At 39.6% G+C, this 27,016-nt stretch overlaps 2 protein-coding genes across 11 annotated transcripts in view; both read right to left on the bottom strand.

Moving 5' to 3' along the window:
* The window catches only part of CLIP1 (CAP-Gly domain containing linker protein 1), a 145,425-nt gene extending 142,282 nt beyond the window's left edge, over positions 1-3,143 (bottom strand). For 2 of the 5 annotated variants that reach the window (XM_086347482.1, XM_086347486.1), the window contains exon 1: positions 3,032-3,143. The gene's annotated coding sequence lies outside the window, so the exon portion shown is untranslated. The remainder of the gene's footprint in view (positions 1-3,031) is intronic. The other 3 variants (XM_086347497.1, XM_086347522.1, XM_086347508.1) reach the window with 3 other exon arrangements.
* Positions 3,144-4,875: 1,732 nt separating this feature from the next.
* ZCCHC8 (zinc finger CCHC-type containing 8) lies at positions 4,876-26,811 on the bottom strand. Of its 6 annotated transcripts, XM_086347532.1 has the most exons (14): positions 26,603-26,811; positions 25,328-25,370; positions 21,675-21,749; positions 19,643-19,748; positions 18,430-18,504; positions 16,137-16,240; positions 15,958-16,023; positions 15,335-15,395; positions 14,728-14,870; positions 13,681-13,823; positions 10,855-10,976; positions 9,075-9,161; positions 8,701-8,818; positions 4,876-6,887 (listed from the first exon to the last, which is right to left on the bottom strand). In XM_086347532.1, exons 1-14 carry the CDS (start codon positions 26,799-26,801, stop codon positions 6,106-6,108), a joined length of 2,124 nt encoding a protein of 707 aa, XP_086203658.1. In that variant the 5' UTR covers positions 26,802-26,811; the 3' UTR covers positions 4,876-6,105. The 6 variants fall into 6 exon arrangements, with proteins under 6 accessions (XP_086203658.1, XP_086203659.1, XP_086203661.1 ...); XM_086347533.1 differs by lacking the exon at positions 19,643-19,748; XM_086347535.1 differs by lacking the exons at positions 15,958-16,023; positions 16,137-16,240.
* Positions 26,812-27,016: the final 205 nt, after the last annotated feature.

Here is a 27,016-nt window from a genome sequence, read left to right as displayed (position 1 = left end):
ATAGTCTTACTAATCACACAATTTAAATAGTAGGGCTGGACTTCCCTGGTGGTCCAGTGGTTAAGAATCCACCCGCCGATGCGGGGGACGAGGGTTCCCCCATGCCTCGGGCAACTAAGCCTGTGCCCTGCAACCACTGAAGCCTGTGCAGCCTAGAGCGCATGCTCCTCAACAAGAAAAGCCATCACTAGAAGTCCACACACCACAGCTGGACATGCAGCCCCCGCTTGCCACGGCTAGAGAAGGTCTGTGCTCAGCAGTGAAGACCCAGCACAGCCAAAAATAAATAGATATTTAACAAATAAATACACAAATACTAGAGGGGAAGTAATTTTTCAATAGCAGCTTCAGTCAATAGCTACATTATTGGAATATCAGCTGGTGAATATCCTATAAGAATGTGAAACTTCTGTACTTTAAAGGATATAATAAACAAGTTAAAATATACATGACAAATTAAGAACATAATTTTGCAGTACACCTGAAAACAGATAAGTTTTTTAATGAAAGGATTATATATCATTGAGTAAACTAGTATAAGAATGAGCAAAGGATATAAAGACATTGCATAGAAGAATAAAAATAGCCCATAAACCTAAGATATTGAATTAGACTTATAATCTAGAAATGATACATCACATGGACATATTTCCACAAATATTCAGATTTCATTGTATTATTATAAACAATATTTAATAAAATATGGTACACTACTGTGCAGCCATTAATAATAAACATTCAGATTTCAAATACCAACAAGGAAAGTACAGTATAACCTCGCTTTTGTTAAAAACCGCTTATACATACAACACATTAACAAAAAAAATTCTTAGTTACATGTATTTGCTCAGGAAGACAATATACCAAACTATGAACAAAATTTTCTCTGAAAGTTGTGGTTATAAAGGATGTTTATAGTATTCTATATCTCAATTTATAAAGCAAATGTGTTTATTACATTTATAAGCCACAACAAAATCAAGAATTTCCATTTTGGGAAAGAAAAAAAAGTTTGGGGTTTAGAAAATTATTTGGTGAGAAAATACATTTCTATACCTTATGAAGAAAAAAGGATGTAGGCTTTCTTTATGGGTTATTTTCCTTCAAATTTATGGCTTTGTTATTCTTTCTGCTTATAATTTTAAAAGTAAACATTTTAAACCAAGAGAAATCAAGCATCATATTTATTCTTTAAATGGTTATGAAAGGGTGTAACTTAATTGAAAATAAAAATGTCTTAGAAGTTGGATCCAACTCATAGACATTGAACATCAGCTAACAAAAGGGTATAGGAGGTGAATTTTAGAGATTTTGTGGATGACAGAGACAGGCTTAGCCATAGAGTGATAAAATACAATTTATATTTTAAGGTATAACAAGAAGTAGTTAACATAAAATTTTCTCTGCTGGTTTGGGTCTCCTCTCTCCCCTCTAATGTGTACTGTGCATCCACATTGTTAACCAGATATTCACAGCAAAAATAACTGCTTTAACCATAAAGGTCATTTTCCCTTCTGACACCAAACCTAACTCCTTAGAAGATAATTTACTTACTGATGACCTTATTAATGTCACAAGCTATATTATTCATATTCTGCCTATTTTACAATTTGCATTCTGCCTATTTTTTCTTACATTACCAGATGTGTGACTGAGCCTCTGATAAAAATTATTAGGTGACTTAATCAAAGTATAGTTCCATAAGATCCATGATTGTAATAGTATAGCTCTAGATATGGGAAGAAGCATAAGAAGGAACAATTTCCTGGACAATAACAGACCAGTAAGAGAGATTAACAGGGGCCTAATTCAGCAATGGCACATTGAGAGGCCTATCAACAAAATCCCCATCTGACCTCGGAATGAGCATTCCTAGTGTCGTGAGACAAATTGAACACAAAATGCCTCCCAAAACCTTAGTCAAAATTAAGATAAAAAGGGAGGGGATTGTAAAATAAAGAATGTTGCCCACCATCCAGTTCTACAGGAATCAAGTCACGAGCCACTGTAGTCGTCGTACAACACACCCTGAAAGGAATTCAGGGCAAAGACCAGGATGAGGCATTTTGTGCTCTGGGAAAACTGGTAGAACTGGCTCTTGGATAGATATTTTCAGGAGAAAATTTTATGAACCCAGTTTCTTGCAGTTTCCCATACTTAGAAAAGCACTCAAACCATTAACTGAGTGAGGTGTCTATTCCTTTCGAATAGCAGTCAGTTTCGAAGGTATGCACACATACCCCTTTGCCAAAATCACATCTTCCCTGACCTCCACCCTTACCTCTTTGGAATAGTCCCAAGATTTCTGCAAGACTGTCTCACAGGCTATAATCCTCTGGTTGGCTTGGATAAAATATTCCGTTTCTTTCTTAGACTGACTATGGATTACCTTTTTCATCAATACGAGGGAGGTATTTTAGCTTAATCTTATTTCATAGCCTCACTCCATTTCTCTCATCTCCCTCCCACAAGAGTTATTTTTTTAGGAGACAAATAAAAAAAGATATTTTTCTTTAAGACAGCTGTCACTTTCCCCCCTCTACTCCAATGTTTCAATATAAACATTCTAGCTAGAATGCTGGTGATTTTCAAAACATGCTTATTCAGAGATCTCCATGTTATTAATAGAAAGAGCTCTGTAATTAGGAACTATTTAGAAATGCTTTAACAAAATAATTTAACCCTAAACCTTTATAAGTGAATTTGTACCAGTAAGTCCAATGAATACATTGAAAAAAATTTTTTTTCCTAGAGGCTAAAGAAAAACACAAGTTCTTAGGAACTGAGTCCTACCTTATAAATTCACAATTGTTATAACACCCTTGTTGGTTTTATGTGCTAATGATAATCTACCAAGTATGAGGCAGAAGGGCAAAATGATTCCAACAGAGAAGCTGAAGAACAGAACCAACTAGGAGGAAGCTTCTTGTTGGCACAAAGTAGACTATACTTTTGCCCACGTAAGGACATGCAACCTTCTGAAAAAAGAAATCAGTCCTTTGGTATTTTGGAAAGCAAAGTGCCTTCTTACCTGCTCAAGGAGATGACAAACAGCTGGCCTTGTTTTAGCAGCCTGTGTGACAATTCACATTCCTTTTCACTGAAAGGCAAAGATTAGATACGGGTCCCCACCCTGGCTCCAAGTCCATCCTGAAGTACAAGTGTTTGGTTATGACCTCACCTCCCCACACCTGGAGACTTGTCACAACATGGCTAAGTCCAAACAATAACTTGCTCCTCCACCCAACACTCTTCCTAAGACTCCAATACATGGGACAGAATACATTTGAAAAATGGGGCACCTTCTTAAGGCAACTACTTCCTGCTTTTCTGAGTTCCCATCCATAAAATGTCTCCTCTCAAATTATTCTGAATTCTGCTTTAGGATTCTCTTCCTCAAAAACCATTTGGATGAGGTCAAGTCACATTGCAGGATCTTCAGTAGATCCTTAGTCTTAATAAAATTCCAACCCCATAGTAAAGCAACCAAGAGTCCTTAGCATCAATGACGTCTCTTAAGTCTTTTTTCCCACCCCTACCATCCTACATTTCTTGAGTGTTCCTCCTTGGTTTCCATCATGCCATTTCTTGTATATTCCAATGCTCATTCTGTCTATGGAAATCTGTAGTTCTACCTACCTTTTCTAAGGATTAGCTCAAAGGTTCTTTTTTCCAGAAGTTTTCAAACGCCCTCCAAATGAATACTGAAACTCCTGGCTCTGTGAATTTAAAGGCAGTCTTCCCTAGCTGCCTTTCCCACCACCCCAAAATAGCTGAGGTACCTTGCCCACTTCATATGGCCATGTGATGAATCTCCTAAGAGGAAACCATCCATTTTCTCCTACTAATATCCAAGCTCTTCTTAAAACAGATTCTATTTTACAGTTTTCCTCTTTTAATGCCCCAAAGCAGAGAGAACAACTCAAGTGTACCTTTAATACGTAACTGAATAAATGGAGAAATAGGAATCAACTGAGAAACTAGTGCTTTTCTAGAGCTTTTGACAGAGGTAGTACAATGGATATGGATATTGGGGGTCTGAGTGATCAAGATTTAGGTTCACCACATTACTCACCTGCTGTGTCTCAAGCATTTCCTCTAAAAATGAAGTTAACGATCCCTGCTTATTATGGTGATTGTGACAATGGGATCAGTTTAGTTCAGTCGCTCAGTCTTGTCCGACTCTTTGAGACCCCATGAATTGCAGCACTCCACGCCTCCCTGAGTACACTCAAACTCACTTCCATCGAGTCGGTGATGCCATCCAGCCATCTCATCTTCTGTCGTCCCCTTCTCCTCCTGCCCCCAATCCCTCCCAGCATCAGAGTCTTTTCCAATGAATCAACTCTTCACATGAGGTGGCCAAAGTACTGGAGTTTACCATGGGATAGTAATGCACAAAGAACCTCAACACGAACTGTCTGTGGGACATGCTAGAGAAATAACTGTTAGCTATCTCTGGTCACAGGAGACTGCAATGCTATGTTTAAGGGGGTAGTTAAACAACTGTGTGTATGATTTAGGGAATGGTCAAGTCTTTAGTTGGACTGGCCTCTCAACAACCACTTTTTTTTTTTTTGGCTGTGCCTTGTGGCATGTGAGATCTTAGTTCCCCAACCAGGGTTCAAACTTGTGTTCCCTGAAGTGGAAGCTAACCCGTGGACCGCCAGGGAAGTCCCAACAACCACTTCTTGAATGCTGACAAGTCCCCTTGACTTCTCCATGCTGCTGAAGTTTCCTCAGGTTATATACATAATGTGAAGAAGATGTTTACCTAACAGAAATGTTGAGTACGATAATGTATGTAAAAACACTATGTAAACTATGGTAAAAGATCAGTTTTATTATGGACTTTGACTCAGAGAAAAAAGCCAGAAGGATTAAACATTTTTATTCAATTTTTAGCATGTTCTATGAGGGCCTTGAAAATAATTTTTCCCTTTTCATATAATTTCCCTTCTCTTTACTGTTCATAGAACACTAAATTTGGATACTCAGGTTACCAAAATGAAAACTAAACCTGGAAGGGTTGTATTTTGCACCCTCTGCTGGCCTCTGAGGAGAATAACATTACCTAAGACTAATTCAAGATCATCTATATGTTTATTTTCATGGACTTGACTGTAAAGATGTCATGGCATTCCGCATAAAGACAAAAACATAGTTTCAGCTCTATATTATGTATCAGACAATTAAGCACAATATGTGTATGCCTACTTTTTGTTTGTAACAATTATCATTCAAATCTAGAAAATTATTTTTGTACAAAGGCTAGCTGCCCACCATTTATTTTTTCAAAATAATTACTTTAAAAGATTCTGCTGTTTCTATTGATATATTTAAGGCTGAAATCCACTGAAAATACCCAAACTTGTAATGTCTTAATTTCCTTTGCTACCACTAAGATTTGCAACCACATAATTTACTACCAAACTTACAAGGTTGTATATACTAATTTAACTGTGAGTCATTTTTTTATATTCAAAGTCTTAGATTATGTATATGAAAACTAATTTATTAAACCTTTGTACACAAAGATGAACATACCTGTATAGCAAGCTTATATGAAGAATGAAGTTACAAAAAAGTAAAAGTGTTATTAAAACGGATGCATGTAAATCATTTACAAAAATACCCCAAATGGTATAAAGCTGCTCATCCCTGATTTTTCTCATTTGGTTGTTAAGAGTTGAAATATGAATTTTAAATGGTTAGAATTTTTTCTTTTTAAAAAGTGATATATTAAACTTACGTACAGGATAATTAGCAAAATGTAGAAAGGGAAAACGATGTACAAAAGACAGATTAAAAACCATCACTCCTGACAGACATTCACAATCCAAAAATAGTATAAACCTTAACAAACTATCTCTAAACCGGCTCCTACTTACCTCCCCCCAAGTTTTTATCAATGAGAATAAAATATAGTAAACCAGCAAGCTCAGTCTTTCCGATCTTTAAAAGAGGCCTGACCTTAGACCACAATTAAGCCTTGGGTAGATTTTTTTTTTTCTTTCACATGGGAGGGGCCAATAGGAAAACAATTTAGTCCTAATTACCAGAACACAGTCATAATTAAATAGCACTGGGTGCTATGCCAAGCAGTCATTCAGAAGTCTTCTTGTTTTTTTGCTGGTTTCGGGGTGAATTCTTTAACAAGTTTCTTATCCTGAGGTACATTCCAGTAGATTCCGCCATGTTCTCGAATTCAAACGGCGTTATTCCGGTTGCAAACTTGCTCATGTCGGGGATAGCACTGTGGGCCTTCGTGGCTGCTGCAGGACTGCAGTCCGCATGAAGGAGCTGCTGGCTGCTCCCTCCATTCCTGACCTCACTGTTTGACTCGACCCTGCCGTGGTCATGAGCACCTTTAGGGTCTACCTGAGTGGACTCTTCCTTTTCCTTCTGGCCAAGCAAAGCAGTCTCAGAATCTGGGCTCAAGGCTTGTTCCTCTTCTGATTTCTTTGCAGCAGTGTCTAGTACCTCGGCCTCCCCTGGCACCTGCCTTTCGGGTGTTTTTCCCTCTGGGACAGGGAGGTCAGGTTCGTTTGGACAAGGTGAAGAGGCCACCGAATTCCCAGTTAAAGGTGTGTCTACAGGAATATCCGAATCACTGTTGACGCTCTCGGCCTGCTCCAGGGCCGCCCATATCTGCCTCTGCTGTTCTTCTAGTTCCTCCAGAGTCAGCGCGTCCTCGTCCATGGTCACGGATGCCGTTCTCATCCGGGGTGAGTCACTGGGAGTCAGCGGCGGGGTGCCCTTGGGGAGCGGAGGAGTGAAGATGGGTGGAGGGGTGCCCCGGGGGAGCGGAGGAGGCGTGCCAGGGGGCAGCGGGGGCTGAAACTGAAAAGCTTCGCTGCTTGGGGACCCATGAGGGACCTCGGCATCTGAAATGAGGATGTTGAGATACTGAGTTGTCATACAGCACTTGATTTTACTTTATTTATTATTTGAACTCAGGTGAACCCAGAGGATTGATGGCAAAATAAAAGGCTCAAGAGGGCAAAACTGGATCCTCAGATATCACATATGTAAGGTGTGCTCAACGGTATCTGACTCTTTGCAACCCCATGGACTGTAACCCACCAGGCTCTTCTGTCCATGGAATTCTCCAGGCAAGAACACTGGAGTGGGTTGCCATTTCCTTCTCCAGGGGATCTTCCCGATCCAGGAATCAAACCTGCATCTCCTGCATTGGCAGGTGGATTCTTTACCACTGAGACCCCTGGGAAGCATACGATCATCATTGCTTAATGGCCTCAATCCACCTGAAAAGAACATCTGCAGGGGGAGAGGTCAGGATCTCTGGTGCCAGGAACTCTAACCGAGAGTAACCTTTAACACAGTAGGAAATCTGGCTGGAAATGAGACTGCCTAGACTCTCAAGTGGGCAGAGGTGGAAGAAGCAGCGGAGGAGGTAACTGGAAACTCCCTGGCTTATTTCCCAGTTCTGTACCCCAGTCTAGATTGCTCAACCGAACTGTGGGTTCATGTGGTCAACTGGTCACTGGTCATCACTATCTGGGTGTCTCACAGACACAACAGATCTGACCTGTACAAAACAAGGAATCTTCTCCTAGAAATCAGATTCTTCCCCCGTTTGTTAACTCGTTCACTGGCACCACCAGTAGTATCTGGTTTAAGTCTCCAAAACCGAAACCTAGTCACCAGAGTCCTCCTCCTTTCCTTCAGCCCACACCCGGTCCTTAGCTCTCTGGGGTCCACCCCTTCCCACAGCCTGTCAGAGCTGCTACATTATTTTGGGACCACTACTGTTGGTCAGGAGTATCAGAGTCATTCCTGCCTCTCGACTCATCTTCCTTATACTCATCCAAACAGTTAGTCTTCCTAAAACACAAATCTGGTCCTATTAACCTTTCCATCTCATTAGAAACCCTTTAGTGCCTTGTCATGATCTAGAGGAAGAAGTTCAATCTCCTCTGTACCATATGAGGCTCTTACAACCAAAAACTTGCCTTTTTTGACTACGTCATTTCTTACAGCCGGGTCTGAACTCCAGCTATCACACTGTTGGTAGACAAACATGCTGTGATGCTTCATGCTTCTGTATTTGCATTTCTCACTGTCTCGAATGCCCTAACCCTGCTCATCTCACCCTGGTCACATCCCTCAGGACCATCACAACCCTGCTTGACCACAGGTTCCATGGTAAACCCAGAGGATTCAGAGAGCAAAAGACTAAGGGAGAACAGAGGGCAAGGTCTTTGTTCCCTTCCCTTGGCTTTCTGAAAGGATGGACTTTCCTCACGGTCTCTCTTTCCTGGGGGGAGACGGGATTTCGTGAATTTATATACTCAGGAAGAATAACTGAGAAAGCCTGCCTCAGTCCTGCCCTTCCTCCTCTTGGGTATGAGCTGCCAAAGGGGAGTATTTTCCACTGTGTGTCTCAAAGCCCTGCCCATCAGGAGGCCAGTCCAGATCCAGGGCCCTGGGACTGGGTGGAAAGGTCTGTCTAAGGAGCCCGGTTGGCGGGCCCATCCGGCTCTCACGCAAAGCTATAAGCCTTCCAAACTCAGCTCTGATCACCAATAGTGGAGGTGCTCTGATACCCAAGGATAAAAGGGAAGATTTACTCTTGAGTTACTGCTCATTAAGAGCTTCCTCTTTCTTAGGGAACTCATCAGCATACAAACTCGTCCTACTTTCTCAATGAAAGCAAAACCACGGGGTGGAACCTACCCGAGTCCAGTTCCATGTCGGCGGGTGAGGCTGCTGCGCTGTTTTCCTTCTTCTGCTTCTTTGGACTACTGGGGCTGGACCGAGACGAAGACCTTTTGCTGCTAGACTTCATGCTTGGCTAATGGAGAACCAAACCAAACACAAGTGAGTTGGGGGAGACAAAGAATTACACTCCATCCCTCCATTTAAACATGATACAGAGAACCAATCCAGGTAACTGGTGAATGTAGTTACCTTTTTCCTTTGGATTCATCAGAAAACATAGAGCGCTTTATATACAAAACAATAAAAGGCAACGAGATGCCTATGAGTTACAAAACCCCATGGATGAAAGCAAGACATTTTTCTAAACCACACTCTGAAAATCTGTTTACCGCTTGGAAGTTAGAAGTCAGGTAATTGGCAAACACGTCCTTCTGCTGACACGCCTGCATTGGTATTGACCCAAATATCCTCCATTCCTATCAATGAAAAGAGAAGGGAAAAAGAAGTGTGTATTTGGAAAATGTCATGCTCTGAAGTCTGCTTACAGTAGGTGAAGTGGAGATATCAAATTACATTCCTGCTTCATATGTGACTTTTCCTTTTTGCAGGGGGTGGGGGTTAAAAATAATAGTGCACTGAAAGGGAAAAAAAAACCAACTCGGCCTATCCAACAGTCAGGACAGAATACTAAAAGACTACTTGACAAAACCACTTGGGCCAAAAAGGTTCTGCCTACTATCAAGAAGTTACAGGCAGTGACGACAGCCTCTCAGCAGCGTGGCTGGTTCCCACCCGCCTCCTGATACTAACTAGTACTGCCCATAGACTGTTCTTGTCCCTTTCTCCTAACTTGCTCACTCATGCTGTTTTCCACCTTCTGTCTTCAAACTGAGTAGTTATCACTCCTTTCTCTCTTATTGCCAGTAACACATTTAACAGCGGCTCTCAACAGGAATCACTCTGGGCTCCTGTGAAACCAACAGACCCTAGGGACTAAGTTAAGTCTAAGGAGAGGGCATGCTCAGGAATGTGCACTTCTAATGCGTACCCCAAGGGGATTCTGATGTAGGCTGGGACTTGGACCCAACTTCCAGAGGCACCGATGGTTTGTACATGCAATTTAGCCAGCCCTTAACTAATTACACACATCTTCAGATCTGTTCACCAGACTCTAATTTAGACCTTTGGCTGCTTCTCTACTGCCCAGTCCCTAAGAATAGCTGGAATGAATTTTTTTTTAAGTCATTTACTTATTTGGCTGCACTGGGTCTTAGCTGCAGCATGTGGGATCTAGTTCCCTGAGCAGGGACTGAACCCAGGCCTCCTGTGTTGGGAGCTCAGAGGCGCTGCCACTGGACCATGAGGGAGTCCCTAGAACGCATTTTTACTAAAATACCCCCACCACCACCACCACCACCACAGTTAGTTGTTGAATCCTGAAACATAAGATAAAAGGTGCAAAAGATTAAGTATAGCAAACCTTTCTTGTATCGGAGAAATTTTACTTTGTGGGGGGAAAAGAAGGAAAAGTAGGAAAAAGTTACAGTACACATAGATTGATTAAAGGTAGAAAAATACTTCCCAAGCAATTCTGTAAAACTTACAATACTGCTTCAAACCACCCCATGTTGTTAAAAAAGAAATGATAATCTTTTAATTTTAGAACAGTTCCAGATTTACAGACTCTAATCATTCTATTTTAGTTCCTTAGGGCATAAAATCAGAAAAAACTGGGTTTTCTTTTTGACGAATTCAAGATTTCACTTAACATTCTAGTCAACACAAAAGAAATTAAAAAGTTAAACTCATAAGTAACACATTTAGTTGTCGCTGTTCAGTTGATAAATCATGTCCGACTCTTTGTGACCCCATGGACTGTAGCATGCCAGGCTCCTCTGTCTCCACTATCTCCCAGAGTTTGCCCAAATTCATGTCACATTTACTGTTTTTTTCTGGTCACACTGCATGGCTTATGGGAGCTTAGTTTCCCAACCCAGGATTGAGCTCCCACCCTCAGCACTGAAAGTGTAGAGTCCTAACCACTGGACAGCGAGGGAATTCTCAACTTTAACTTCTTTATGAGACAGTAATTGCTATATAAGGTAACATTTTGAACAATCTACACAAATACTTTTATATCCCAGAAGAATATAAAACCAATATACTTACATCTGGAATTCCTCTGGGAGTAGATATATTAAAACCTGGATAGTTTACCAATTTCGAGAGATCGTAAGTGACACTTTTATTTTGCTGTACTTCTCCAGCTTCTGTCTCTCCATCAGCACCATCTATTATGGATCATCAAAAAGGTGAATATTGCTAAGTGCCCATATAAACCCCTTTCTGGACCAAAAGCAGACCTGGAAAATGCTTATATTTATGGCCACAAAATTACTCTGAGAATGGCTTTCATTATAATTTGTCTGAACAAAGATTAGAATTTTTAAACAACATGGACATACCATTTTGACAAAAATATAAATATTGAAAAACTTGGAAAGTTTAGTTCTTCCATGAATTGCTTAAAAGTCTATCTTGCACTGATTTTATGATTTGCCTAATGCTCTATTCCAGTTCTTTTATTTAAGAGACACTTATATAATGGTTACTATATATGAAAAATGTTTTCTTCTCAGATAGTATTTTAAACAGTTTATAAGTATTCACTCACTTATTCTTCACAACAACCCTAAGAGGTACTTACTACTAAAACCACTTTACAGATGACAGCAATCCTTGAAGGATGGTTGAGAACTACTACATTCTTTTCGAACATTTATGTTGCTAATCCCATGTCTATATACCTAAGGTAACCAAATGGTTGATGAGAAGTTTCTCTTTATAGAAGTTTTCAGGATAATAAGCCAAGAAGTAATCAAAGAATCAGAATACAACCACTGTGCCATCCTCAATAACTAGATATTGGCAACGTTCACTGATGACTGATTTTACCAACAATTCACAGCAAACAGGGACAGAGAAACATACTGAAAGAAACCATGGGGATGATCAGCAAAACCTCAAAAAACCCAGAAGGACAAAACTCAGAGCTTTGTTAAAAACAAGAAAGGAATTTACAGATTAAAAGACATTTAAGAGACTCTCAATTATCTACACTCATGTGTCCAAAGAATCCCTAGGTGAGAAATTTAAGAAGAGACCGGTGGGGGGACTTCTCTGGTGGTCCAGTGGCTAAGATGCTGCATTTTCAATGCAGGGGACCCAGGTTCCATTCTTGGTCAGGGAACTAGATCCCACATGCCACAAGGAAGATCAAAGACCCTGTGTGCTGCAGCTAAGACTAGGTGCAGCCAGATAAATTCTGTCTTTTTTAAAGAGAGGACAGCAGACTTGCAAGCACCTACAGAAAGTGGCATGAGTAATGATAATTTGAATGTCAGCATGACTTGGGGACATAAAATATTAAAAGGACTGTGCTAAATATACTCTTTTTGGTACTACGTGAGAAGGGGGGCTTGGTAAATGTTTTGTTTTTATTTTAATGACCTAAGTAATATCTAGAAACACTTTCTTTTCTAATTTAGAGCATTAGAGATAATACTAAAATCTTAAGAGCAATCCTGTTTTCCTTCTCAGGGATAACCACTGTTGATTTGCTGTATATTGGTTACGACTTTTAAAAACTTATTTACTATCTACCAGGTGTCAGGCACTGTGCTACACGATAGACAGACATACATGAACTGTGACAGGGCATGAAGGAAACAAACAGGGTGCAGTGAGAGAGACTGGCAGGACACGCAGGTGAACGCAGGAGACAGACGTTTAAATAAGCTGGTCAGGGGAGGCCTCTGCGAGTCTAAACCCTAAAATCTAGACGGTTCTTTTCAAAATATCTTCTACAAACATAACTCCTCATAGAAAATATACAGCATGGCTTCATCCATGTGGGATTTTTGTTTTTTAAGATCAACAGCAGTGGGAGCGGCAGCAGGAGTAGCAGTGTTAGCGCTCAGTCGTGTCTGACTCTTTGCGACCCCACGGACTGTAGCCTGCCACGCTGCTCTGTCCCTGGGATTCTCCAGGTAAGAACAGTAGAGTGGGTTGCCATTCCTTTCTCTAGGGGATCTTTCCAAGACAGGGATCAAAGCCAGGTCTCTCTCATTGAAGGCAGATTTTTTACCATCTGAGCCACCAGGAAGATCAACAGTATCATAACAAACAAGCATTCCAGAAATTTATCTTTTAAACTCAGTATTGCATAAGAATCTTGCCATGGGAGCGCCATGGATTTACTCCATTTATTACATACATTCTACAAGGATTCTATCCCCTATTTCTACCATGGTTTACTTAGCCATTCTCCCTTACGGCCTTAATGTTGTCTTAAAAAATATATATATATTCTTAAAATTAATTTATTTTGGCTGTGCTGGGTCTTAGTTGTGGCATGTGGGATCTAGCTCCCCAACCAGGGCTTGAACTGGAGTCCCCTGCATTGGGAGCACAGAGTCTTAGCCACTGGACCACCAGGGAAGATCCCTTAATGTTGTTTTTTATTTTTCACTATCATATTCAATGCTAAAAAGTATCTTCATATACATACATTTCCTTGGGCACATGTGTGAATATTTTTATTTTTTTATGAATATTTTTCTAGATTCCTAAGAGAAGTTTTAGATTATATTAATAAGACGGTTTATTTATTGTAACTTTTATAGATCTCCTGGCAGAGATGGGTCATATTTCTGTTACTATTACTGACAAAGGCAAGAGTTTATGAGGTCTAGCTGGAGAGCTAATACCTTGCTAGGTAGTCACTGAGCAAGTCCAGATAATTATTTGGTAACTCTCAATGAAGTTTTAGTTCCTTCCTTGTAAAACAAAAGAAAATCATGATATTTTTTAGTTAACTCAGTAGACATTAAATAAGACAGCCATTCCCATTCTATTTTATTGTTATTCTTTAATTAAAAAAAAACAGAAAGGACAGAACCCTTAAGTTGACTTATCTAACTGAACATACTATACCTTTCCCATCATAGAGCGCAAGCCCTGAGTTCTCCAGTTCGGCCTCTTTGAGCCACCCTGGCGGGTATCCTAGCTGGCGCATTCGATATATAAAAGGTGGAAGACTCTTGTCCGTCACACCCAGTGCATCCTGGAGTTCCTCACTGAGTAAAAATAAAAGAGGAGGAAAAAAATACTGTATTCTCGCTTGGATGAAGATACATACTCTTCTAGTATTTCAAACACGTCCATGTCCTTAGAGCACAGACTTGTGGACACGGCAGGGGTGGGGAAGAGGAGGACGGGGCAAACAGAGAGGGCAGCATGGAAACATACACATCACCATATGCAAAACACACCGACAACGCGAATTTGCTGCATGACTCGGGGAACTCAAACGGGGGCTCTGTAACAACCTAGAGGGTGGTATGGAGTGGGAGGTGGAAGGGAGGTTCAGGAGAAAGGGGACACATGTTCACTTAGGGCTGGTTCATGTTGATGTATGGCAGAAAACAACACAATATTGTAAAGCAACTATCCTTCAATTAAAAATAAATTAAAAAAAAAAACCAAACCACTTCCATGTCTCATACTACACAGCATGTGGTACAGCAGCGCCTCTCGATCACAGTAAAGTCCCCTACATACGAACCTTCGAGTTGCCTCTGTATGCCAGCTGTTGTAGTGTTAACTACTGTCCTTTTGAAGGTACTGTACTATAAGATTAAAATTGTTTATTTTTTGTTAGTTTTTTAATGTATTATTTGTGTGAAAAATATTAGAAACCTATTAAGCTATATACACTCAATTGTGTTAGTTGGGATACCTAGGCTAACTTTGTTGGACTAATGAATGAACAAACTGGACTTACGAACGTGCTTCTGGAAAAGAACTCCTTTATATGTAGGGGACTTACTGTAGATACTTTTTGGATTAACTGATGTACCTTTTATATAGAGACTTGTGGGAGAACACTTGTTTCCTGATTATTACCCTGAAGATACACAGAACTTGTTCCAAATGGTGGGGACACAGAAACGACATTCTAAGGTAACATGACACAGGTACCTAATAACTCCTGGCTTAAATCTTCCAAATCTCTCTTCTACTTCTTCTGCGTGGTATCGCTGCTGAAAATTCTGATTGTTTGTCTCACCACAGGCATCCATATACTCTTTTCTCTTTTCGCTTATTCGAGCAGCATTTCGAGGCTAAATCGTAATGTGTTTGGAAAGAATGGTATCAAGCAGTGTAGAAATAGTTCAGAAATTAAATAAACATAAGCACTTTCCCTAGGTCAAGCACACAGATTATTTCAGTTTTAATGCATAAGGAGCAAGTATAAAAGAGACTGGATAGTTTAGAAAAATAAGCAAGGAAGAGAGGCAGTCCTTCAATTTATTACCTTGGTACTATCACAAAGTTTTTAAAATAAATTGTCTAAACATGAATTCTCATCATGTTTTATTCATCTCAAATAGAGACCACTGTAATACATTATTATTTTTTAAAATAATGTCTTAAAACTTATGGACAAATTTGGAAAGATTTAAAAATTAAGAACTATAGGAAAGTAAAACAGGAAGTTTCTTTATATCGCACAATGCTATAGATGCATTGAAAATATTAGAAAGCTCTGGTTCAAAGATTTTTTTTTTATATGAGAAAAATTTACCATTGGGCAATCTTTCATTTGATGCTCTTCAGAACCACAATTGAAACAGTGAGGCTTTGGCCTATTTGGTCAAAAAACAAAGATTTTCACAATGTAAATAGAAATATCAAAGCAAATCAATAAAATTCTGTGTGACAGCAACGTGTATCAGAACAAGAAAGCACGCAGATCACCAATTACTAATATCTGCAGAAATGACCTCACTTTCACCACCTGTCCTAATGAGTTACACAAATATTACTTTTGATCAAGTCTTTTAACCAAGAGCCCTTATGTTCCCGACTGATCTGTTACCTCTGAATTTTGTCAGTGGCTGATAACAGAAGGATTTGAGGCAAACAGATTATCATATTTTCGGAAATTTGGAAAGGGGTAGATGGTTGTAAGACAGCAATCAAAGACAGCAGTAATTATTCCTTTCCACCCACCCAGGCACATCAGGCCTGAACCAATGAGTTGCAATATGACTGACTTAGAGATTTACTCTATGTCTATGTACTGAAATTCTGGTTTAATCTGTTTATTTATAGTAAGCCGGTAATATTAACTTTTCAAGCTATAAGAGTTTATGGTTTTGGTTAATAAAGAAGAAGAAGAAAACAAAAGCAACTCCCCACACAAACCTTTTTGCCTTTACTTGTATTTCTTGCCCTTCTAGAGAAACAATGTGGCTGAAGACTTGCTGGTACCTTTAGTGAGTTTTATTAAGGAATAGTTATCATAGTCTGCACAATTTGGTTTTTTTTTAAAGGTGAACTTAATGGCAAGATGCATAAAGATCTTCATTCACTATGTAGGATACTTGGGTATTTCCCATCCTTCCGTAAGCTGAGGGTTTTCATTTAGTAGCGGTTGCCCCAATTTATCAAGGCAAAAATTAGTAAAATACAGGACACTTCCTACAACCTGCAGAAAACAAGTCAAAAAATATTGCTATTTAAGCAGAAAAAAAAAAAGATGACATTAGATACTGTAAGACTATGATTAATTGTTTTACCAACTTATTTCTGGATGATGAAATTACTAGAAATAATAATCAACTCCTTAGTGAAGGAGTCACATCCTGATGTGTCAGTAAAATCTCCATCACTGAATTCCCTCAGGGTGTCTAGACCATGGAGTTTTTCCTGTTGGATCGCTACTGTCAGGGGCACTCCCTCCAGACTTAAAGAGCAAAAATTTGTCAACAATTCTTCTATTTCCCATTTCTTTGCTTCCTTTTGTAGCAAGATCCTCTGAAAGCTGTCTTTATTTCTATATTCATTGTTTCCATTTCCTTGTCTCCCAATAGGAGAAAAATTCCATACAAATTTAGAAAAATTTCATACAGAAAAGTTGGAACACCATGAGCCCTCATCTAGATTCAACAATGGTTAACTGACATTTCTGTGTGCACATCGCTCTCTCCACACAAAAACATACTTTTTACTGAGCCATTTTAAAAAAGTAAGTTGCCACCACTCTCACCTTAGTCTAAGCTATTATTTGCTCCTGCTGGAGACTAACAACTTCCTACCCAAGTTCCATCTTCCACATATAACCAGCTACAACACTGCACCATTCACAACATGGCACCCCTAAATACTTCAGTATGAGCCTCCTAAGAATAAGAACATTCTCCTACGAATCATGATACCACCATCACACTTGAGAAAACTAATAACACTTTATATCATCTATATCCTGTCTGTGCTGGGAGGATGAAGAGCCCACAGATCTTACTGAGAAGATTTACAAGACATGGACACAACTCTGCATATGTGATAAAGGCTAATATCTGCAAAGGTATCATGTGAGATCACCCTATAGAGTGCCAAGTGGCAAGACTAGGACCAGTTAGTATAAGAAGCACATTTCAGCTCAACTTTTAGAAAGTGCAAATTTCTATCAGAGATGTGCAAAATGAAGAAGTATGTCTCTCTCTTTTTTTTTTTTTAAGTGAATTCCACGTTACTGAGAAGAGTCAAAAAAAAAAAAAAAAAGACCAGGATGCTAGCTATCAGGGCGCTTTAAAGAAAGATCCCTGACCTTGAACTAGATAACTTCATCTCCCTTCTAAACAATAAGGTTCTGGGATTTAAGGTGGCGCCTGCCTAGGATGTTGCACACTTATTAGTCTAAACTGTGATATGTCAATGGCACACAATACTCCATGAACATGAAAACTGGTCTTCCTTTAACGGAATCCAGGATTACATCATCTTCTTTAAAAACTTTTAAGTTGCAAAATCACACATGACACTGCACTGACACTTCTGAATTTTGCACAGGTATCAAAAGGCCTGCATACAGGCTCATCTCTGTTAAAAATCTTCTGTTTTTTCACTCACTATATGAGTCTTTCAAATATTTAACATTTCCAAGCTGTCACTTGTTATACTAGTTATTTATCCCTCTCAGATTCACCCATCTATAAGTTCCACAAGCATGCTTTCTATATTTTCATCCAAGTTCTTGAAAATGATGAATGGGGCGAGGATGATGAACAGGTGGAGTAAAGAGAACTTTTAGGGCAGTGAAACTACTCCATACGAAGGTCTAATGGTAGATGCGTATTACTGTACAAATCCATAGACACAGAGCACCAAAGTGACCCTTAACATAAACCATGGACTCTGGGTGGTAACGATGTGTCACTGTAGATTTATCAATTGTAACAAATGTACCATCTGGTGGGAGATGTTGATAGAGGGGGAGGTTATAAATGTGTGGGGGCAGGGGATGCATGGCAAATCCCGGTATGTTTCACTCAATTTCTCTGTGAACTTGAGAAAAATATAAAATCTATTAGAAACTGCTCTAAAAAATATAAAATCTATTTAAAAAAAAAAAGAAAGGAGAATTAACAGAGAGGATAGTCAGGAGAAAAAGTCCTCTGCGGTGTATCCATTGTACCCCTAGGTCACAATGAAATAGTTCTTAAAAAGCAAACTATAATATTAGAAGGCTGAAGCCTACACTGTTGTTTACAACAAATTTAATGAAAGAATGTGTGATCATTAGATGACACATCAGTTTACCATCTAAATGCTACCCAATGGACAGAGGATAGGAAATGTATCTGCAGAATTCAAAACTGAAGCGTCCAAACTTACACTAAAAGCTTCCTTATTATTAACGGCACTGGATTCTTCTACTTTATGGTCCTCTTCTAGCATAACACTGGATGGCTAACACAAAGAAAAACACAAGTTACAAAAGCTAAACAATTCTTAACAACTTTAAATTTCATAATTGAATCTGAATACATTCACTTTATTTTCTAACACATACCATTAAGGTATATAAAAGTTTGAATTCATTGCTGTGATAATTAGGGTGAGTGAGAAGTTAAGCTAGGTAGGAAAGTTTATGAAAGCTACTTCTCAAGTGGGAAAGTAAAAAAAGATATAAAAGATAGTATCTTCTGAAGCATTAGCTTACACTAAGGCTTTATGTTAGTAAATATTAATTATGGAACTTTCAACATTTAAACTGACAAGACAGGCTTTATCTTCAAATCAGATAATCAAAAATTTAAAAATATAAACTTGATATTGCTGGTCAACACTGATACTCAAGGCACAAAATTCTGAAGTTTCTTGAATCAAAAATTAAATAACATCCACTATGGTTTTTATTGTTAAATGTATTGTTCCTTGAATCTTTAAAAAAAATTATATATAATAAATGAAAACTAAAGGTGACAAAAATTTAGTAAATCAGAATACTCCATTCTCCAACCTCTGAGGATAAACAGCTAAAGATCCTTATTTGAGAGCCTTTACTTACCTTAACTTATAAGTAAAAAAAAAAAAAAGCCCAGAAATCATAATCCTGATTCTCTTGAGATAAATTTATGCCCTAATAGTCACACAGTGGAATCTCTCAGATTTCTTTGGGCATGCTACTGATTTTTAAAACAAGTAGAGGGGGGAAAAGGATGATATATCAACTTCTTCATTTTAGGAAAAAAAACAAACAAGAAAATCCATTTTTTATAGTCCCCACAAAAAGAGATGTTTTTCCCTGACCTAAAATTAATTTTCTGTCCCAAACCATGTGTCCAAGTTAGGGAATGATGCACGGGGAAAGGCTTTGAGTGTAGCCAGGTGTGAATATTACTCCCTAAGAAAAGCAATCACAATCCCAAAGAAAGCCCCATGGCTGCATTGGTCAGACTGTGGAGAAGGAAGCCAGGTTGCAGGATAGAAGGTGAACAGACAATCTCAACAACCATTTTGGTTTTGAGTCAAGAGGATCCCCGGAGCCACCTAATAATTGGCAGTAAAACGCAAAACCTACTAAAGTCTCTTAAGTTTGAAATACCTGGGGCAAAAGATTAAAGGAAGTCTTTTCCACATCATTTTTCTGCTGTTCCTCAAATCTTTTTACTAAATTTGATACAAATTCCTCTATTTCTTGATGATATTGCCTGCATAAGAGGACAAAATGGTCAGAACCCACACAAACACTGACTTGACTGAAGTCATGCATTTTTAGAAGATGGCATGTGTAAATACTGTTATTTTGTTTTTCAGAGTTTATATCAAATCACTGACTCTATGTAACAGTCTAATCTATTCTTTAGAGAAAAAAAAAACAAAACCCATTTTTGCCAAGTTAACAAAATGATGATGATAATCTAACATAGTGCCTAGCATGTAACAGCTGGCAGATACTTACACAAAGACTACATAGATTTATAAATTTTACGAACTTAATTTGTAAATATATAACACATGGAAATGGTTCAAAATTCAAAAGACGTAAAAGAGTCAGTTACGTAACAAAAAGCCCCCTTCCTACCCTGTCTCACAGCAACTTATTTCTGCAACACACACACAATCAATGCATTCAGCTCTTCCACAGCCTCTTCCTACAGACTCTGCACACACAAGGCAACACCTATGTAAATATGACACTGGAGGGAAAAAAAAAAGACCAAAATGCAATGCAAGTAAAATGACCGAGGTCTATGCTCTCCAGCTTTCCAGGTCAAGAACCATGTTCATCAAATACTCTTCAGTACTCAGTTCAGAAGGGGCCAAAAGAGCCAAATTCCTCTTCGTGGACTTGATGATTTGTCAGGTCTCTTTAGCTCTGACATTCTAAGATTTCTGCAGGCACAACCCCAGGTGAGTGGTGCAGACATTAATATTGTCAGGAGGGACTTCCCTGGGGGTTCTTTGGTTGAGACTCAGCGCTCTCAATGCAGGGGGTGCACGTTCGATCCCTGTTCGGGGAACTGAGATCCTACATGCTGTGCAGCGTGGCCAAAATATATACTTTTTTTTATTAAAAAAAAAAAAAAAAAAAAGGTCTGCCAGGAGCTTGAGTTAGAGGCTGACTCTGATGGTGACAGTAGCCCTGGAGTCCCACGTGCCCAGCAGCATGCCACCGGCTGTACCACCCCACACAGCCTCAGGTTCCACTTCTGTGAGATAAAGTAGCCAATGGATCTGCCATGCAGGTAACACCTAAGTATGCTCCCTTTACCTTGCACAGTGTCTAAGATAACAACATGTGATGCGTGAGGAGGCAAGCAACCATCTGAAATGTCTATGACCATGCTTCAAGCAAGGCATGGGTCAAGGCCTCAAACCATTTCAGAACATTCTAGCAAGCATCGTAGGAAAGCACTGAGTCATCCTAGACCCAAGAATACTGAAAACTAGCAAAGGTCTAGTTTTGATAGTCAAAAAAAAAAAAAAAAAAATCACATGGTAAGTTTTCACCATAATCAACAGGGAAAACTCAGCTCCCTGATTTTGGTAGCGAAATGGTGGTAGCAGTGACTTTTATTAGCGGCTGTCTATTGGGCTATTGGGGCTTCCCTGGTGACTCAGTGGTAAAGAATCCACCTGCTAATGCAGGAGCTGCAGGAGAGGCAGGTTCAATCCCTGGGTAGGAAGATCCCCTGGAGAAGGAAATGGCCACCCACTCCAGTATTCTTGCCTGGGAAACCCCATGGATTGAGGAACGTAGTGGGCTATAGTCAATGGGGTTGCAGAGTCAGACACCATTTAGTAACTGAACAACAACAACACTGGGCTCTTACAGGTGCTCATTCAGTTCCCTAAAAGGTGGTTACTACTAGTGTCCTGTTTCCCAGTAAGGAAACTGATATGCAGAGAGGGTCAGTGACCTCTCCAGGTTCACATATGTAGAAAGCAGAGTTCAAATTCAGGTTTATACGACTGCAAAAATAAGAGCCAAAATCTGGCTCTTATCATGATTCCATAAATTTTAAGTAAAAGAATACAGATGGTATAAATACAGATGAAAACAGCATATTTATACAAATACTGTATCATAAACACATTAGCTCGTAATATTTAGGAAAGAAAAAATTACTTACTTTGAAATAACATTGTTCATAAATAGAATCTGTAATAAAGGTCCATCTAACTTAGTATTGTTCACCAATATTCCACTAAAACAAAAGTTAAAACATATTCTTAGAAGACATTAAAGTAAAACTTGCATATGTATATATAAACACTGAACCTTTATCATTTCTACGTACCAAAGATCATATAATATTTTATGAATAAGATCAAGAACCACCAGGAACTCCGGTTTTCACCAATTTTACATACTTGAACAATTTTATAAAGATTATCTTTTACTTTACATATGTATTTTAAATATTTCATAAAAAATTAAAAGCTGCAGTTCAGTTTTCAACCAAAAAGTTTCTTTACCTAATGGCTGTTTGTTTATAAACTGAGGAGAAGGAGGAACTGAGTAAACCAGCAGGTTACAAAGAATATAGTTCTGAAAGAATCAGAATAAATTTGGCTTGGAAATATATAGGAAATGGAAACACTTTATAAATAAATGGGTAGACTCTTTTTGGAGGGCAGAGCACACTGCACTAAACATCTCAGATCCAAATTTTAAAGTAATGATGTAAAATTACACTATTCCTGGATGTGACTTTCAAAAACTGGAAAAAATAGAACTAGACTGCAGCCTTGAAACCTGCTATATATTCCTTCAGTAACCTGGGAGCAGCTGTATCTGATTTCTCCACACCTTCTTCAAATCCTTGTACCTGTACAGCATGTGAAATCAATCAATCTGTATGTGGAACTGCTCACATCAAGTAGAGAAATAAAATTAAAATATGAAGACATCCAGACACTTGTTTCAATTTGCACAAACGTCAGTTTAAAAAAAAAAATACATTGTGGGCTTCCCTGGTGGCTCAGTGGTAAAGAATCCGCCTGCTAATGCAGGAGGCACGGGTTCGATCCCTGGTCCAGGAAGATCCTACATGCCATAGAGCAACTAATCCCATGCACCACAACTGTTGAGCCTATGCTCTACAGCCCAGGAACTGCAACTACTGAGCCCCTGTGCCACAACTACTGAAGGCCAAGTGCCCTAGAACCCGTGCTCCACAAGAGAAGCTGTCGCAATGAGAAGCCTGCACAGCACAACTAGAGTAGCCCACACAGCAACAAAGACCCAGCACAGCCAAAAATAAAGAAAGAAATAAAACTATCCAGCAGAACAAAACACCATGTTTTTAAAAACCACATGCAATTGTGTGACTCTTGACTGGAGCTCAGTTTGAGCAATCAGCGATAAAGACATTCAGTTGGGGAAATCTGAATATGGTTGAGAATATTATTAAGGAAATCATGCCAGTTATTAAGTGTGATAATGGTGTTGTTGTAGTATATGAAAGTTTTTAGAAAAAAGAATACATGCTGAAATATTTGGGGTAAAATATGTATATGGAATTAGAAGAAGGTGATATGTCAAAATATTGTTAAATCTAAGTGATAAAAACATGAGTATTAATTATACTATTCTTTCTACTTTCTGTACATTTAAAATTTTCATCATATAAAGAAGAAACAACAACAAAAACCAACTCACAATGTTTACTGGCTAAAAGAAAGAGGCACTTTGATATGCAAGTTCCAAAAATAAGGGGTAAATCAAGACAAATGGGGTACAAATTTTATCTAAATTTTTTTCTTCCTTGGTTTTCTGTAGAAAGTTCTGTCAGTCTCACAATGTGGAGAACCCTAATTCTAAATAAATAAATAAATATATAGATTACTCCTTTTTCAGGATACTAATGCTTCCTTCTCATGAATTGGCAAAGCCTATAATGCTCTAATCGTTTGAACTCAGGTGATTGTAACCCACTTATAAATATTTAATGTTCAAATGATCGACTCTATTACAAAGCATGCACCTGTCTAAATAAAATATCTCTACATATATAAAAATTATGATTTTTTTTTTTAGGAATCCTGTTCACATCCAATACATTTACTACCTAACTACAAACAACTGTAGATCCACAGAGTGTGCTCACGTAGATAGGAAGGAAGGTAGGGCATAGAGAAATTATTCTTTAGACATATTCTGAAATATGTTTAATTCTAAAATTTTAGTCACCAATGTAGCAGGTTACTTCAGCTGGTACAGGGACAAAAAATTCCATGTTAAACTGCATCATGGCACCCCAAAGTCTGAAAGCCTTAATATACCACTCTGTGTAATAAATCTGTTTCAACAAATATTTTAGATTTAGTGACTACTAAATAAATGCACACTAAGAAATATTGGGGCCTTCCTGGTGGCACCATGGTAAAGAATCCACCTACCAATGCAGGAGACATGGTTCGCTCGCTCGTTCGGGAAGATCACACTTGCTGTGGAGCAACTAAGCCTGTGCGATACAACTATTCAGCCTGTACCCTAGAGTCCGAGAACTGTAACTACTGAGCCCAACTGCCACAGCTACTGCAGCCTGAGCCCTAGAGGCTATGCTCTGCAAGAGAAGCCACGGCAACGAGAAGCCTGCGCACTGCAACTAGAGAGTAGTCCCTTCTCACTGCAACTAGGGAGAAGGCAATGGCACCCCACTCCAGTACTCTTGCCTGGAAAATCCCATGGGCGGAGGAGCCTGGTGGGCTGCAGTCCATGGGGTCGCTAAGAGTTGGACATGACTGAGCGACTTCACTTTCGCTTTTCACTTTCATGCATTGGAGAAGGAAATGGCAACCCACTCCAGTGTTCTTGCCTGGAGAATCCCAGGGACCAGGGAGCCTGGTAGGCTGCGGTCTATGGGGTTGCACAGAGTGGGACATGACTGAAGTGACTTAGCAGCAGCAGCTGCTGCAACTACAGCAAAGCTTGTGCAGCAATGAAGATCCAGCATAGCCAACAAACAAAATTACATAAAAAAGGAAATATCAACATGTGATTATCTATTAAAATTAGATGCCTGAAAGCAAATTTACTCACTGTACTTTTTTCAAAAGCAACTCCTTTCTCTTCTTCTAAAATTTATCTTGCATTGTTTCTACTTACAGACACATTTTAATTGTGTAAATAAATCTTCAGCTATATCAATACCGTAATTTGAATTCTGCTGCTGCTGCGAAGTCGCTTCTGTAGTGTCCAACTCTTTGCGACCCCATAGATGGCCTCCCACCAGGCTCCCCCCGTCCCTGGGATTCTCCAGGCAAGAACACTGGGGTGGGTTGCCATTGCCTTCTCCAATGCATGAAAGTAAAGTCGCTCAGTCGTGTCCCAACTCTTAGCGACCCCATGGACTGCAGCCTACCAGGCTCCTCCGTCCATGGGATTTTCCAGACAAGAGTACTGGAATGGGGTGCCACTCCCTTCTCCAAATTTGAATTCTAACTTCCCAGAAATGTTCATTGAATAGAAACAACGTGAACAGGTTGATAACTTGCCTGAAGATAACTTGTTCTGAAGATTAAGTAAAAAATTTCTGGTTTGTGTTTCACACGTATTTTCACCCAGTCAGTTTCAAAGTTTAACGCAGTTATGAGAATTCAAATTTTACCCTCACAAATTAAAGGATCATTACTCTGATTTCTTCAGAGTACATGGAACAAATAGAAGCAATACAGAAATCCCAAATACTTTTTAAAACAAAAACAAAAACCTGTGATTAAATATTAACATCAGGACAAAATAAAAAGTACATTACAGTGCAATTTCAAGATCTCATACCTTGGTCGAGTCAAAATATTCAATTTTCTTTTAAGTTCTTGATGTTATTACTTGTTAAGGACTATAGCCCTCATTAAACAGAAATAAGATCATAAAATTCAACTACTAACCTCACTTTTGATGTCAATGTTATAAACGTATGTTACAAAAGTTAAAAGACAAATGTTTTGAGGATGACACACTTATTGACCTTTTCTGTTGCAGGACTAGTATCTGGATCTAAAAAACTAAAATACATACCCTTCCAACATGGTATTTCTAAGACGGGGGTCATGTAATTCAAAATAGACTAACAGACTGAAACCAAAAATGCTATTCGGTCAACGGTGCACCGTCAGAAGTTAAACAGCCACTTAAAAAGACGTTCCAGGTCAAAAGCATCATGATAACTCAACAAGGTAAATGCAGCATAACAAACTGTTAAGAACTGAAAAATCTAGGATGGAATCTACGAATGTTCACTGCCAAACCCTTTCAACTTTACTGTCTTCAGAAATTTTCCACAATAAAATGTCCAGGAAAAAGGCATTATGAAAAAAAATGGCTTCGAAAACCTTACACTAGAAAAAAGTTCCTGAACCAAAATTGTAAGCTAAGTAAAAATAAACAAAAAATTTTAAAATAAGTTAAACCCCACCCGCAAACACCTTCTAAGAATGTATTAACATATTAACACATTTTGCTAGAAAGGCTGTGGACATGTAACTAAAGTCAAACGGAAACTTAAATGCACATTCCACACGGAAGCTGTTTCAAAGTGGAAGAACTTTCAAATGAATCCCCAGTGGTCATCAGCAATGAACCATTTCTCTGTGCATGCCTCGACTCCTTAGGAACCCCAACTCCACAGAATAGGGCCACTAACTTTGGCCCCGCCTTAAAGACACAGGCGCCCAGGTCAAAGTAGCCGGTATCTCCTAATACACCACATAGCGTGACTGCATCAACTTTACATTGGTTCCAAAAAAGGAGACCGGATAATGACTCAAAAGACGGGAACAGACGTGGTAAACAGTCTGCAACTGAACAGTTGAAAGAGTCCGGAACAACGCTAAAATCCCGCCCCAGACTCGCGGACGGGAGAAACGAATGAGGTCCAGGAGACGAATCCCATAAGGGGAGAGGTCTGCGCCGAGGCCTCGAGGACAGCTTACGCAACCCGAACCCTAGATTCTCAGGCTGAATTCTGGCCCTTGTGGAATTTCCGCCCGCGCCCTCCGGGCACGGGCCCCACCACACGGCCTGATGACAGGGCCCAGCGAGCGGGAAGGATATTCTCGGCGCGGAGCTGCTCGATGGTTTCCTCACACTGCCGAAGCCGTTCCCGCAGCTCCACGTCGCCAATCCCATTCTCGTCCTCCTCGTCGCCGTCGTCGTCCTTGAAGCGGGTATGAACGGGCTTCGGAGTCGACTCCTCTGGGTGGTCAAACGCCTCGAACAGCTCTAAGTCGCCAAAATCCACCTCCGCCGCCATTTTGGGCTGTGGGAAAGATACGAGAAGAGGCGGAGCTGGCCACCAGGCCGGAGGCGAAGGTTTTGTTGGGCGGAACCGCTCTCTATGGCCCGCACCGCGCTAAGCCACTCGAGCAGCGTTTCCTCCAAACGTAGGCCGCCGAAGTTGCACAAGGGGCGGACCAGTCCTGTGAGACTACAACTCCCAGAATGCAGTGGCGTCTCTTCTACCCACTT

The sequence above is a fragment of the Bos grunniens genome, chromosome 17 (assembly GCF_055505025.1).
Source record: "Bos grunniens cultivar Pamir isolate PY7600 chromosome 17, Bosgru_T2T1.0, whole genome shotgun sequence".
Lineage (NCBI taxonomy): Eukaryota > Metazoa > Chordata > Mammalia > Artiodactyla > Bovidae > Bos > Bos grunniens.
The sequence above is the reverse complement of the archived record's forward strand: the minus strand, read 5'-3'. Positions and strand labels throughout refer to the sequence as shown.

Excerpts from the sequence above, each read along its gene's own strand:
- ZCCHC8 (XM_086347532.1), bottom strand. The coding sequence starts at position 26,801 with ATGGCGGCGGAGGTGGATTTTGGCGACTTAGAGCTGTTCGAGGCGTTT. Across the intron at positions 25,371-26,602 it reads CGAGCAGCTCCGCGCCGAGA|ATCAAGAACTTAAAAGAAAA; the intron begins ATATCCTTCCCG and ends ACAAGTAATAAC. Across the intron at positions 18,505-19,642 it reads CCTTTAATCTTTTGCCCCAG|CCATCCAGTGTTATGCTAGA; the intron begins GTATTTCAAACT and ends TCTTTGTGTTAG.